We start from the raw sequence: 15,582 nt of genomic DNA, 5'->3' as shown, positions 1-15,582 counted from the left end.
CAGCATCATCATGTAGCAAGTATCCAATCAATCCCAACAGATCTCCTAACAACATCATTAATGTTGAAGAACGCCATTTTCGGGTTGTGAAAAGTATATCATCCCCATGTGTTAATTTATTATTCTCCATATTTACTAGTCTAACAAAATTTTCTTTTGGTAAGTATAATGCATTTAGTAATATTTTTCACTTTTACAATTTTATCAGTCTGCACTTTATCATTTTTCCATGCCTAGTAAATTTATCAATTTGCACAAATGTATAATACCTATAATACGACAATTTACCAATTTTCTCTAATTTCAAATTTGAGAAATTTATCAATTCGGCATGTATATTACTTTTAGCAACATGATCAATTTTTGTGGTTTGTTAGTTCACACTTTTTAATTTTACATGCTTGCTAAATATATTAGTTTTGGCGAACTTATCAATTTTCATTAGTGTGTCCAACCCAATATGTTAAACTACCATATTTCTTTATTTACTAATCTCATGAAAAAATTATCTGCTTTGTGATTTTATCGGTTTGCACTTTCTGATTTTTACATGCTTAGAGATGGGTTTTAGAGCTTCATTGGACCTCATTATTATCCAATCACTAATGAACATTGTGTAAACAACTTTGCAGGTTGCTTTTCCTGTTCTGGAAACTTTAAATTTTTGGAATTTATCTAAGATAACAAGGATTTGGGACGAGCAACCACTTTCAGAACCAGAAAAAGAAGCTAAATCCTTCTTCAAACTTACGAACCTTTCTGTTGTTGGTTGTGAGGACTTGGAGTATGTATTGCCCTTGTATATGCTTCGTCAATTAATGATTCTGCAAAGTCTCACCATAACTGGTTGTACGAAGATGGAGGTGATAATCTCAAACAACCTGAAGGAGAAAGAAGCCACCAACAACAATCATACCATTCGGTTCCCTCAGTTAAAGACCCTGGAACTCGAGGATTTGCCTAATCTCAAAAGTTTCATATGTGGTGAAACGCGACTCTTCTTCTCCGACAAGGTACACATTAAGCTCTTTACCCTTTTTACTGAAGTTTATGTAGTTTCATTAATTGCAATTAGAAAAATAGAAGTTGTTCAATCTGATTTTTATCAGAGTGAAAATATAAAATGCACACATGGGCCTAGCAATGGTGCATAACTATTTTGAAAATGCACGGCATTCTAAAAATCACTTATTTTACGTTGTCTCCCGTCAAAGCATTCCCCACAAAGAAATTGTCTGTAAAGGTTTTCTCAAACAATGAGCTGATTTCCTTAAAAAAAAAAAGGAGCTTATTTATTCATTGTGCAGTGTAACAGTTGCTCAATAATGTTTGGCGAGTAACCTTTCCATGGAGTACTAGTCCCTAATGATTCCTACGTTAAACTACTTTTTAGGTTATTTTCCCCGTGTTGAACAAATTGAGCATTCGAAAGATGCATAAAATAATTGAGATTTGGGACAAGCAATCAATAGCAGTCTTAGAAGAACACGGGTCTTTCTGCCAACTGACGAATTTGGATGTCTCCAAATGCGAGAAACTGATGCATGTGTTTCCTTCCAAAATGCATTCACCGTTAAAGAATCTGAAAGTTCTATGCGTGAGTGATTGTCCAACCATGGAGGAAATAGTTGAATTTGAGGGAGAGATAGATGAAGATGGACTCAGAAATGAGGTATGTTTTAGCAAATTGAGTTCCTTGAAATTGTCCAGTCTACCCAACCTTGAAAGCTTCTGTACCAAATTGGGGAAGGCAGGCACAACTGAAGGCAACTGTACTATCCATGCACTACCTTTATTCAACGGAAAGGTACATTTGCTTTATCATTATCCTTAATATATTATGCTTTTTTGCTTTAAAAATTATCATTAGATGTCCTCTCTCTTACACACACTTGTATAGAGACCACACCCCGGATGTAATGAATGGTTCCCGGCCAGTAGGCTTTGTTCTTCTTCTTTTAGTGCCCTTACTCTCTAATGTCATCGGAGCCCCTTCTGCCATTGTTTTTCTCCTTTTCAAGTGAAATGGCTTCTTTTGAGTAATTTTTTTTATTGTAGTAATAGATTTCTCTTCAGTCTGCTGGGGACTATATAGTCCCCTTGCGAACGGTGATCACTTTAAACTGGTTATTGTCTGAGTATGCATTAAAAAATTTTGTTGATCGATATTCATTGCATATCTAATTTTTACTAAATGGAAGGGGCGACAAGTATTATTTGGAAGACATACTAAAAAAATAAAAAAATTGAATGTCAGGGAAATTGTGAGCGGTGATTATACAAATAGCTAAGAGCATCTCCCATATGCTCAATAAATCACTTATTAAGGTGGGTGGCTATTTGCCAACTAGCTTTTAGTCCAATGATATTTTTTCACCGACGGGCGTGAATGCTTGGTGCATTATAAGAACGACAAGCCAAGCAGTTTGGGGTTCCTACCAAAATAGTCAATCATGAGCAGACCATTGGAACAACAACTGGTGGCTTTCTCAAAGAAAGCTACACCATAGGGAAGTCTAGCATATATATGGCGAGGCGGTTCCAATTGGAATTTCCCGTATCAAGTTTCCGGTATCAGATAAAGAGTCCCCGAGTTGATAAATCCGATCAAAGCTGCAGCTCTTGAGTGATTGACCACTGGACAGACGGAGAAGAAACAGAATGGAAGGAATTAGCACCAGCAGGAGAGAGAGAATTAGTTGAGGTGTAGCCATTGTTGCTTAAGGCAAGTAGAGACGAAACAACAAAGAATATGGTCACTTTAGAGCAACTTTGATAATGTAGTAGTGATATTGTTGGGATTATTCCCCTAAATCAATCCCACATGCAAACGGAAGCGTAATCGAAAAAATTAAACACACAATAAACAAGGCGCAAAGAGAACAACCAATATACGTTGTTCCCCAAACTTGGGTACGTCTACGGGAGAGATAACAATTCCACTATATTGTATAAGTCACAATGAGATACAAAATACCTTACTCTAACTCTCAAGCTCTTGGTATTTTTATCTCTCTCACCCTCACACAGTGTGTTCACACAAATCTCTCTGACCATGTACAATATCAAAGAGAAGAGCAGAGGAGCACTCACCAAACAAGGCTGCCCCAAATCCTTGTCTTCACCACCGAGAACACTAAGCACACACAGGAGCACACCCACGTTTCTCCTTTCTCTGGTAGAACAACAACCTCAGTGCTGCTTTTCACGCACACAAGCACTTTAGGTTTTTTCCTTTCTTTTTCTCTCTAGTCTCGGCTGTCTCTCTCTCTGCTTTTTCCCCTTTTTTACTTCTAGCACAAAAAAGCCCTCTTTTAGCTTCCAAATGAAGCTTTAGCGTGTAGAATATTCCTTTTCAAATAACTCCACCAAATACAAATAGGGCCCCATAAAATCAACTTGGGCCAAACTCTATTGGGCTATTTTCATGGGCAAAAACCCATCAATCACCCCCTTTTGCTCATGAGAAATACACCCCCACTCGGAACCTTGCACCTCCTCACTTGGGCGCCTCGCACCCCCTCATCCGGGTGTCTTGCACCCCCTCACTCGGGTGCCTATCCGAAGACATCGGCAACCAGATTGGTTGCAAATGTGACCATTTTCCTTGCCCTTGTTTTGCCTTTGTCAACCCTTTCAAAAATCATCACTTGAGGCACTTCTTTTTCGGTGTTGCTTGCCACTCATATCGACTCATTTGCTTGCGCCTTTACACGCCACACTTGCGTAACTTGTATGCCTCCTCTCAACACGACCTTGAAGCTTGTACAAGTTTCCCACCATCTTGCCTCGCAACACCACCTTCTCATTCTTGAAAACCTCAAGAACTCCATCCTTTGATGCAAATCTACAACCCTTTGCATCCAACATTCCCAAGGAAATCAAATTTTTCCTCAACCCCGGCACATGTCGAACTCCGGTCAACCTCACAAACCTTCCATCGGCCATTCGAAACCGTACCGTACCCATGCCAACAACCTTATTCACCGTGTTGTTCGCCATCCTAACGGTAGTTTTGTCACACACCTCATACTCACAATTTTATTTTCTATTAGAACACATGTGAAAAGAGCAACCGGAATCCATAATCCAACCAAAGTTTTCCATACCTTCCGGGGTCACCGCATACAAATCACCTTCATCTTCGTCATGCCTCTCAACCACCGCCGCTTCGGATTTTTCTTTACCTTGCTCTATCCTAGCTTTGAGTCTTGGGCAAAACTTCATTATGTGTCTTTCTTCTTCACAGAAGTAACACTTCCTTCTATCAACGCCCCACAGCTCGACACCTCGCGAGTATGAGCGCCCCCTTGGCTTGGACCCATTTCCTCTTTCGGTCATTCGCCCTCGAGTTTGATTCCAATCTTTGTTTACATTCAAAACCAATGCCCTTGTCTCATCCTCAATACCCGTCCCCATCTCCTTTCGCCGAGCCTCCTCTTTAAACAGAGCATCTTGCACCATGCTCATGTTCAATTTTCCTTCCGGCGCCGAATTGCTCAAAGAAACCACTAATGTTTCCCAATCATCTGGTAGGGAACTAAGCAATAACAAAACTTGCAACTCATCATCAAATTTCAAACCAACACTAGCCAATTGATTCACCAAGTTCTGAAATTCACTAGAGTGCACGGCAACCGAATTCCCACTCTTCAATTTTAAATTCACTAATCTCCTCATCAACAATGCTTTGTTCCGGAATGTTTTCGATTGATACATTGCCTCCAACTTTGTCCACAAAGCATAAGCGTCGATCTCCTGGGCTACGTGATGAAATACCTCATGTCCAATACATTGGTGAATCAACCCTACCGCTTTTCGATTCATCTTTTTCCAATCCTCTATTTTCATTTCAGTCGGTTTAACCCCTAAGCGCTCCAACGGATCATACAAATCTTTCCATAATAACAAGTCTTCCATCTGTGGCTTCCATATCGCATAATTGGTCGCCGTTAATTGAACCATGGTATTCATATTAACCTCCGACATCTTAATTTATCAAATCAACACAAGATAATCACCTAAAACGACCCTTAGCACTTCCGTTCAATCCTGTAGCTCTGATACCACTTTGTTGAGATTATTCCCCTAAATCAATCCCACATGCAAACGGAAGCGTAATCGAAAAAATTAAACACACAATAAACAAGGCGCAAAGAGAACAACCAATATACGTGGTTCTCCAAACTCGGGTACGTCCACGGGAGAGAGAACAATTCCACTATATTGTGTGAGGCATAATGAGATACAAAATACCCTACTCTAGCTCTCAAGCTCTTGGTATTTTTATCTCTCTCACCCTCACACAATGTTCACACAAATCTCTCTGACCATGTACAATATCAAAGAGAAGAGCAGAGGAGCACTCACCAAACAAGGCTGCCCCAAATCCTTGTCTTCACCACCGAGAACACTAAGCACACACAGGAGCACACCCACGTTTCTCCTTTCTCTGGTAGAACAACAACCTCAGTGCTGCTTTTCACGCACACAAGCACTTTAGGTTTTTTCCTTTCTTTTTCTCTCGAGTCTCGGCTGTCTCTCTCTCTACTTTTTCCCCCTTTTTACTTCCAGCACAATAAAGCCCTCTTTTAGCTAGTGTGTAAAATATTCATTTTCAAATAACTCCACCAAATACAAATAGGTAGGGGTGGGCATGCCTGACACGAAAAATAAAATAAATTCATATAATTGAGCTAAAAATAAATATTTTTATGGGTAATTCTATACATTGGACATTAGTTTGATGAACTGTCAACTAAAAAAAATAAAAATTTAGTGAAAAGTAGGACTTTTTGACATGACAACACTACCCGAACATGACACGATCCGAACATGACACGAAAGATTTGATAAGTTGAAAAATGTTGTGGGATTTTATAAATAAGATTTTGATATATAACACGAAAATGACACGAAATTACCTATTACCCACCCCTACAAATAGGGCACCATAAAATCAACTTGGGCCAAACTCTATTGGGCTATTTTCATGGGGAAAAACCCAACAGATATTTGCTTTGCTTTGGGCATTGGCATTATTTTTATTTCATAAATGATTAATGCTGCTTCTTTGCTTGCTTTTCTCGATCCATCAAACAGCGCTAGAATTTCAAGTTTTATACGTTAAAACAGTACTTCGTAGTGTCAATGGAAATTAAATGCAACAAATATGGCACGGTGTGTTTCAATATCCAATTCCAAGAGCTCTTACAAAAATTGGAATTTAGAAGAATGATGAAAGGTGATTAGATTGAGTCAATATGTCTTCCATAGCTCTCCAATTTTTGAGACTCGAATTTTTTGCTTATGAGCAGAGATGAGTTTTAGCTAGAGCTTGGTTGGACCTCATTATAGGGCCGGCCTTAGGCATAGGCCCACAAGACAACCGCTTAAGGCCTCCCGTTTTGGACCCAATGATGGGACCCCCAAATAGTAGAATAGGTTAAATAATCTCAAACAACCCAAAGGAGAAAGAAGCAACCAACAACAATGATATTCCATTCGGTTCCCTCAGTTAAAGTCCATGGAGCTTGGGGATTTGCCTAATCTCAAAAGTTTCATATGTAGTGAAATGCAACTCTTCTTCTCCAACAAGGTACAAATCAAGGTCTTTTACCCTTTTTACTTAATTATTATTCATTTGACGGCAAACTTATCAATTTCATTAGTTTGTCCAACCCAATATGTCAAACTATCGTATTTCTCTATTTACTAATCTCATGGAAAAATTGTCTACTTTGTGATTTTATCAGTTTGCACTTTGTGATTTTTTACATGCTTAGAGATGGGTTTTAGAGCTTGATTGGACCTCATTATTATCCAATCACTAATGAACATTGTGTAAACAACTTTGCAGGTTGCTTTTCCTGTCCTGGAAAGTTTGGATTTCAGGAATTTATCGAAGATAACAAGGATTTGGGACGAGCAACCACTTTCAGAACAAGAAAAAGAAGCTAAATCCTTCTGCAAACTTATGGAGATTAAAGTAGAGGATTGTGACCAATTGGAGTATGTATTGCCCTTGTATATGCTTCCTCAGTTAAAGAATCTGCAAAGACTCGACATATGGGATTGTTGGAAGATGGAGGTGATAATCTCAACCAATCCAAAGCAGAAAGAAGCCACCAACAACAATGATACCATTCGGTTCCCTCGGTTAGAGAAAGTGTCGTTTTGGGGCATGCCTAATCTCAAAAGTTTCATATGTTGTGAAACACAACTCTTCTTCTCCAACAAGGTACAAATTAAGCTTTTTACCCTTTTTTATTAATTAATTAATCATGGTCATGGAAAGCACATAAAAGTGGGCACAATCCAGTAGTTTCATTGCAATTAAAAAATTAAGACTTGATCCGCAATTGAGATTCCCAAATATAGGCAAATTAGTTTATCGAATAAACTTAACTGGAATATTAAAGTAGTCCTATGGTTATCACATACCAATTCCACCATACGTATTAGCTAAACCAACAAAATGTCAAAAATTCTGAACTGGATTAATAAAGTTTCTGGTAATCAGGACCGCTAAAGAAACCAAGCTACTTGAGTTTTCGTTCGTTAAAAGGTTGTTCAAGATTGGTTTATTACATAAACAAATCAAGCTTAACATTTTTTCGAGAGTCATTTTGGTTTCAAAGCAAGCTTGAACATGCTAGTACTTGTTTCGTTTGTCTAATTATGTATAAAAAAATTTAAACTACTCGAGATCGGCTTGTGTTTGGCTTGACTAAAACTCGTCTGAGATTGATTTGTCTCATAACTTAGCTAAGCTCGAACATATTTTTGAAATTCGTTAAGTTTTAAAACCATAAACTACCTATTCGTTTGTTTTGCTTGTTTATCACCCCTACCTGAAATGATTTTTACTGATGGGCACGGAGTTTCCTCATGAATTTGGTTACACAATGTCACTCTCTGGGAATACTTTAAAAATAGACTTTCAAGCATGATATCGAAAGCCATAAAAAAACTTAATTGAAAACCTCCTTAACACCAATTAGTTGTGTAGGCACATGCCCCAAAAATCTAGTTTTCATGTATAAAATTGGGTGCGCCATTTTTTGGAAAAGCGTGGCGAAACGCTTCGATTCTCGGGTTTTGCGGTGAAACATCCAAGGAACCGAACTTGAAACGTTTGCTACGTTGTTTGATTTTGAAAAGAAAGGCATAGATTGGACCGTCGTCACCTTCGATATCTGAGGTTCGGGAGCCAGGTTACGAGGGGGGAAGGATTTTATGGCACCCCTCTCGCCCAATCCGGAGATCGGTCTCTACTCAGGCATTTTGTAAAATATTTACATTTTTCTCTCATTGATCATTTTTTTAACCAATTAGGATGGGGGAACAATTAAAAAGGGGATTAAAACTATAACACGTTGCATTTATGTGACAAAATGATAACATGGCATGCTTTATTGGAGCAATGAATGATAAATATAGATTGAGAACAAACACCTGTGAGCTTTTTAGACAAACTGGAACACACTGATCTGAAATGATGCATGCAAGAAGAAATCTACATGCACTGGCGAAGCCACTACATGCATTGATGACTTGCGTACGTCACACCAAGACTGGCGTGTGCCGGTAGGCCTAAACTCACAGCTTCCATTCTCAAACCTCTGGGCTCTGGAAGGGGCCAGCGCACACCTAGGACAAACCACGCAGTCTATAAGGCAAGATATATACAGTTACATGCAATAAAAATGGCCTTGGGCCAAAAGAATAAAAAGAACACTCCATAAACAATGTGGGGACCAAAGCAAAGGTCAAGGCCTAACTGCCATGCAAGGGCCAGCCACTGGACTTCAACATAACCGCCGTACGCAGGTCATTAGAGACCGTACGCCAGTTTTATCTTCTATCCAATGCTTGGCTTTGTATCATTTGGGCTCTAGAATACGATCAGAAAGATCCCAGAGACCTTCTAAAGCAGAAGACCCTGGGCTCCAGTAAACTGTGTCGGTTACCCAAAACACCTCAACGGGGCTAGCCAACATCAATGCAAATGAGAAATGCCAAAGAATGATTGAATGAGAGAAAAATGCAATGTTTTGAAAACTACCTTTTTAAGCTTGGCTCACTTTTATTAATTAATATTTGGAGAAAACTACACCCGTGAACAATAGTAAAAGCCCCATTTCGGATAGGTCGGATATGAGATCCTATTACGTTACCTTTCCGTTCTTCAGCAGCGTGGAACGTACTGTTTTGACAGACTTTTGAAAAATTGTTCATGTATGTATTAATCGCCAAATATTGACCAATGCAATGCGTCACCAGCGGAGTCGCCACTGTGGGCACACGCCCCGAAGATCTAGTTTTCATGTATAAAATCGGGTGCACCCTTTTTTGGAAAAGCGAGGCGAAACGCTTCGATTCAGAGTCGCCACTCGGGTTTTACGGTGAAACACCTAAGGAACCAAACTTGAAACGTTTGCTACGTTGTTTGATTTTGAAAAGAAAGGCATAGGCTGGACCGTCATCACCTTCGATATCTGAGGTTCGGGAGTCAGGTTACGAGAGGGGAAGGGTTTTATGGCACCCCTCTCGCCCAATCCAGAGATCGGTTTCTACTCAGGCATTTTGTAAAATATTTGCATTTTTCTTTCATTGATAATTTTTTTTAACCATTTAGGGCGGGGGAACAGTTAAAAAGGGGATTAAAACTATAACATATTGCATTTATGTGACAAAATGATAACGTGGCATGCTTTATTGGAGCAATAAATGATAAATATAGATTGAGAACAAGCACCTGTGAGCTTTTTTGACAAACTGTAACACACTGATCTGAAATGATGCACGCAAGAAGAAATCTACATGCACTGGCGAAGCCACTGCATGCAGTGATGGCTTGCGTACGTCATACCAAGACTGGCGTGCGCCGGTAGGCCTAAACTCATAGCTTCCATTCTCAAACCTCTGGGCTCTGGAAGGGACTAGCGCACACCCAGGACAAACCACGCAGTCTATAAGGCAAGAGATATACAGTTACAGGCAATAGAAATGGCCATAAGAATAAAAAGAACACCCCATAAACAATGTGGGGATCAAAGTAAAGGTCAGGGCCTAGCTGCCATGCAAGGGCCAGCCACTAGACTTCAACATAACCGCCGTACGCCGGTCATGAGAGACCATACGCTAGTTATATCTTCTATCCAATGCTTGGCTTTGCATCATCTGGGCTCTAGAACATGACCAAAAAGATCCCAAAAACCTCTAAAGCATAAGAAATTAATAAACAACTATACAGTACTAAAACACAAAAAGCAATAAATTGGTTTTAGCATGCAGTAGGGTGATGAAAATAGAGAGAAGGCATAAAATAGCTGATCAGTGATCCCCACACTTGTATTGCACACAGTGATCCCCACACCAGTATTGCACATACTGCCATGACTGGCGTACGGCTCAATGGCACTGATAGCCCAGCACGATCTTTGAAACCTTGCCAGCTTTAGAGCCAGGACTGTAAGATTCCCAATCTTAGGGGTCAGAACAGAAAGTTACGAAAGGTGATATACCTTTGGTTTTGAGTTTGATGGATGGGTTTGAGCTTTGAACTTGAGGTTTGAGGGATGGATGATGAGTGAAAGGGTGTGAAGGGAGTATGGAAAGACTTCTTGCTTCCTCTTTTAAGTAAAAGAGGAAGAAAGAGCAAGAAAGCAAAGGAAATGAAGAGAGAAAGAGACTTGGAGTCTTAAATGAGAGTTACTCTTGTGAACCCATTGCATATGAAATGCAAGGGGGGTATTTATAGGCCAAGGGGCTGAAAAGAGGGGCAGTAATCAGGCTGGTTGGGTTAAAGAGGGAGCCTCCCATGCACTAAATGCATGGGACTAGGTGATGGATGTTGTGGGAGAGAAGGGGGAACGACCCTGCAGTTTTGCAATCATCAGGAGACTGTTCAGTGTACTGGAGTGGCCGCAAAGGTCGGGTGCATGTGGTTGAATAGTAATATTTGACCAATTTTGACTGGCGTACGCCATCTCTGTACCTGCGTGCGCCAGCACGGTACTAGCGTAAGCCAGTAGGATTTTGCTGAGGCCGTTTGGTTTTGGCTTGAAGGATTTGAAAGAGGCTCGGAATGCTCAAAACTCAAACACATCAACAATCTCGAATGTTCTTGACCTCAATCATGATTGGGGAATCAAAGATCGTAAGTAAACTAATTTGGACAGTCCAAAATAGGGTGTCTACAAGTTGTAGGAGAAATGGTGTCGAAATAGTCCCATGAGTGGTATTAGAGCGCTTGAAAGTCATGGGTTTGAATCGCGAGGGCATTATCCTGACAGAGGGATTGTTGGGCCCGGAGTGCCTAGCCCCATGGAGTGGTTTGCATGATGCCCACTCCCTGCGACCGCTCTAAAAACATACAAGCAGGTAAGATATCGAATGCCATAAAAAACTTAATTAAAGCTCTCTCTAACACACAAATTGGGTTTATGAGAGATGTGGAGAACAGTCTGTGTTAAAGGTATAAATAATAAAAGTTGTCCCTCTCTCTAACAGCTTAAACTTTTAGATGAGTTGGTGGTTAACAATTTAATATGATATCAGAACAGATAATAAATCCTATGTTCGAATCTCATTGCCTACTTAATGTTAAAATATTAATTTATACGTGTTCAGCTCGCTCATGAAGGAGAGTCTGGCTACATGTGAGCAGAGACGGAGCTAGTTTGGGGCGTATGGGGGCCATGGCCCTCGCGTTGTTTCATTTTATTTTATTTTATATTAATATTAGTTTTTTTAGTTTTGTTTGTCAACAACACCTATATATTGTATTTTATGTTGGGTGTTACTTAGACATTTCAATCCTTTAAAAATGTGCTCATTTTGGGCCCCAAAACCCAATTTCTCTCTCTATACAACGATCTTCCATAAGTTTTTCCTTCAATTATTAATCTCATACCTCTTTTTATCTCTCTCCACTTACTACCCTCAAAACCACCCTCAAAACCTCAACCAAACAAACTATTAGATTTCCGAACCTAAAAATTTCAAAATCTCGTTGTTCATAGTTCGGCCCTGCATTTGCAAAATTGTGGTTCTGTTCCTGCACGTGAGGGGGCGTGTTGAAGGTATAAATGAGGGGGCGTGTTGAAGGTATAAATAATAAAAGTTGTCCATCTCTTTAATAGCTCAAGCTTTTAGATGAGTTGGTGGTTAACAATTTAATAGTTTGACAATTACAATTTCGTGCTTATAATAACTCCACGAGGTTATTTTTTCTCCTATAGGTTTTGTATTTGTCCGTGACCATATAATATAGCGAATGGCTTTATCGTGGGGTACAATATATATCCATTATCTTGTAATCTGTTGACAAATGGTGAAGTGGATCTTTAATTAGCTACTAGCTCCTGGATCCTATTAGATGAACATATATGCCTCAATAGTCGTCAGAAACGTTAATTCCAATTATCATAAATGATTCAATTAATTACTGATGATAAGCGAGATAACATCAATGTTGCTGCAGGATGCATTCCCAGTGTTGGAGGAAATAGATCTCGATGAAGATTCAGAGATTTTGGAGGTTAGGATTTTTAAATTGTTCTTGTGTCACTTAATAAACAATTGTCTCTGAATATTTATCAGAAATTATTCAACTGATGCTTCAAATTTTTTTATCTTTGTTTTAGTTTCTAAGTTTTTCAGTTTCTTTGGATTAGGAATGTAGCACAAGTGGGGATTAGGAATGTAGCACAAGTGGCAAAGAAAGTGGCCCTAATGGTGAAGAACTTGATCAAGATTTAGAAACTCCCAAGGCCGGCTTAGAGGATAGACGAGAGAAGCATGCGCTTCGGGCCCCAAAAAAAGGCTAAAAATGAGTGTCCGAAAAATTCTAGGACCCCTATATATATGCATGTATATATGCCCCCCTCAAAAAATTGCTCTAAGTGTTCTTTACACAAAATAGGCCCAACGGTGAAATACACTGATTATCAACTCCCATAAGCCTTAACCCATTAGGGTACGTTTGGTTCGATAGAATGGATTAGACAATGGAATGGAATTAAGAAGATTAATTTTCAAAGGATGAATTTTAAGATATTGTAATGGTTGCATTTTGTTGGGATAACTATTTATATCTACATAATAAGGGAGAACGGTTTTTGAAGCTTATCTCTCTATAAATCATAACCATTTATTTGCTCCATAAATCCTATGGCACTCATTCTCTCTCTCAAACAATATTAATTGCACAATTGCCACTAATTAGATCTCTCGTTGCGACGTGCTTGAAGGCACGGGCAAACTTTATATAATATGCTAGGACGGTTTTTGAAACTTATGTCTACATAAATTTGATGGTTTAAAATTATCCCATAAATCCTACGGCGGTGACCAAAGAGTCCTAGGGCTAGAAATATAGGAGTATTTTGATAGAAAGAATGAAAGTCATCTCTCTCACACACTTATCCAACGCTGCTCTCTCTCTACAAGCAACAAAGGTTCTCAATTTTTATTTTTGGAGAAAAGCTGTGGTGGGGTTGCTGATTTGTGTTTGAGCGTTTGAAAATTTTTATTCTTCCCAGACTCAAACCCTTTTTCAATATGTAGGTTTACCCTTTCGTAATCCTTACACGTGAGAGCACCATAGGCTTTGTTTTGATTTTTTTTAATGTTCAATTTTTTGTCGGTCTAATGAATTTGCTTAAATCTTTAATTTTAACCACTACCATTATAGCTAATACATATGTTCGTCAGGGGCTTTCATCAGAAAAAGAAATTTGCTTAAAAAGTGGATACTCCAATTTTTATTGTTAGTATATGATCTTAGACCAAGTTTCTAGCCGTGATCCCTACTCCTCCCTTTAGCTTTGCTTCTAGGTAACATAAGCACGTTGATACTGTGTTCATACGATTTAGGGTCTTGCGAAGTGTCCCCGTCGTGTCACCTGTCTCCGAAGTTTCTCACTCCGATACGGTGATCTCTAAAAGTGTTACATGAAACTAAGTTATCCCTCGGTATTACATGAACAGGTTTATACTTTGTTCACAGATACAGGAAGAACTTTGTTTGTACCTATTTTAAGAAAAAATCTTCCCGTATAAATCAGCTTCATTGGTGGGGGTGGTCAATAGTTTCATAATTCATTTTAATTCTGTTCAAATCGCGTTGTGCCATGCCTTTAGGCATTGGAACTCGGTAGCTTTGGATGACTGTTGAGCACTAGAACTAGTTTTTATATACTTGACAACTGCAAATTTTACCACCTAGTGTTCGTTATTTCCTCTTTATTGGTGGTTCTGTTTGGAGTAATGTTTACATGTATTTTCAGTCAAGCTTTGGATATGAGAATGACTAATTTTTTTGGGTACTGTATAGAACAACAAAATGGCAGACACTTCTGCTGCTCAAGCTAGGAAAGGCAAAGATATCCAAGGAATTCCTTGGGAGAGGCTTAATATCACAAGGGAAAAGTATAGGCAAACTAGGCTAGAACAGTACAAGAATTATGAGGGCATCCCTCAATCTGGCAAGCGGTCAGAGAAAGTAAGCCCATTGGTCCTTTTCTCAGCTGCTGTTGCGATGCTTTTAATGTTTTGTTGCCATGACGATGTAAACTCATTAACGCCTCATGTTTCTGTTGTGAATAGGATTGCAAAGTCACAATGAAAGGGGGTATGTATTATGAGTTCAGACGTAATTCAAGATCTGTGAAATCAACGATACCTCATCACCAGGTTGGATGACATTCTCTTTTTCAGTTTTCGTCTCAGCTCCATATTACTTTTTCGAACTATTCTTCTATTTTAGAGTTGCAAAACGTTCATCGCATTTGGAATGCGACCTGCAATGGTATTTAAATGATGAATAGATCCCTAGCTTTAGGTGCAATCTGCGCAATGTGCCAAACCTTTGGTTGTCCTCTTTTTTTGAATTGGTTTCTGTGCAAACCAATACCTGCCCCCGTATCCCTTGTGTTTAGGGGGGTATCTACCCTTACGTTTCCGTTTTCTGGTTAACCTCTATGTTGATTTAGAGATCCTAATCTGAAGCCCCGGACATCGAGGATGTAAATGCTGAATGACATTTGAGTTTCTTGGAGAAGTAAGCATGAAATGTAAAAACTAGTTGAATGCTATCCGCAATGCCCTGGAAAGTGATGTGTATGTGCCGCATAGGCGCATACCACCAATCATATGCCGGCTTTGTAGAAGTTGTGAGAGATATGGGATGAATGTTGGTTTACAGTCAAACTGTGTACTCCAATCGTAGAAGAGAGTGATTAGTACAATTTGGAGAAAGATACGACGAATTATACCACAAATGCTAAGACCTTAGTTTCATAAAAGGTGAGAGAGGCTGATCAATGGGATTGAGAAGCCCATAACTTTAGAAATTTATTAATACCGTATACGCGAATGACCATATCGATCTGTAAATTGTATTGCATTGTTTTGGACATTTCAAGATAAGAGTTTCCCTTGCATGTCAGTAATGCTTGTTCTTACACTAACTTTGTCATTCTTGTTTATTGATATTATGTGCTGCATATGACATACCCAAACCCTTAAATCATGTTGGTGATGGACTTAGGTTAAATGATATTGTAAGTTTAT

At 39.1% G+C, this 15,582-nt stretch overlaps 1 protein-coding gene across 1 annotated transcript in view; it reads left to right on the top strand.

Annotated features, from left to right (window-relative positions):
- LOC131320819 (uncharacterized WD repeat-containing protein C2A9.03-like) overlaps positions 1 to 15,582 on the top strand; it is a 154,593-nt gene that overhangs the window by 38,337 nt on the left and 100,674 nt on the right. The window contains exons 11-16 of the mRNA XM_058351692.1: positions 633 to 1,013; positions 1,394 to 1,807; positions 6,860 to 7,240; positions 12,491 to 12,547; positions 14,345 to 14,512; positions 14,617 to 14,703. Of these exons, the coding sequence (XP_058207675.1) occupies positions 633 to 1,013; positions 1,394 to 1,807; positions 6,860 to 7,240; positions 12,491 to 12,547; positions 14,345 to 14,512; positions 14,617 to 14,703 (1,488 nt within the window). The remainder of the gene's footprint in view (positions 1 to 632; positions 1,014 to 1,393; positions 1,808 to 6,859; positions 7,241 to 12,490; positions 12,548 to 14,344; positions 14,513 to 14,616; positions 14,704 to 15,582) is intronic.

This window comes from Rhododendron vialii, chromosome 3a, assembly GCF_030253575.1.
Source record: "Rhododendron vialii isolate Sample 1 chromosome 3a, ASM3025357v1".
NCBI classification, from domain to species: Eukaryota; Viridiplantae; Streptophyta; class Magnoliopsida; order Ericales; family Ericaceae; genus Rhododendron; species Rhododendron vialii.
This window is presented reverse-complemented; position numbering and strand designations above follow the sequence as displayed.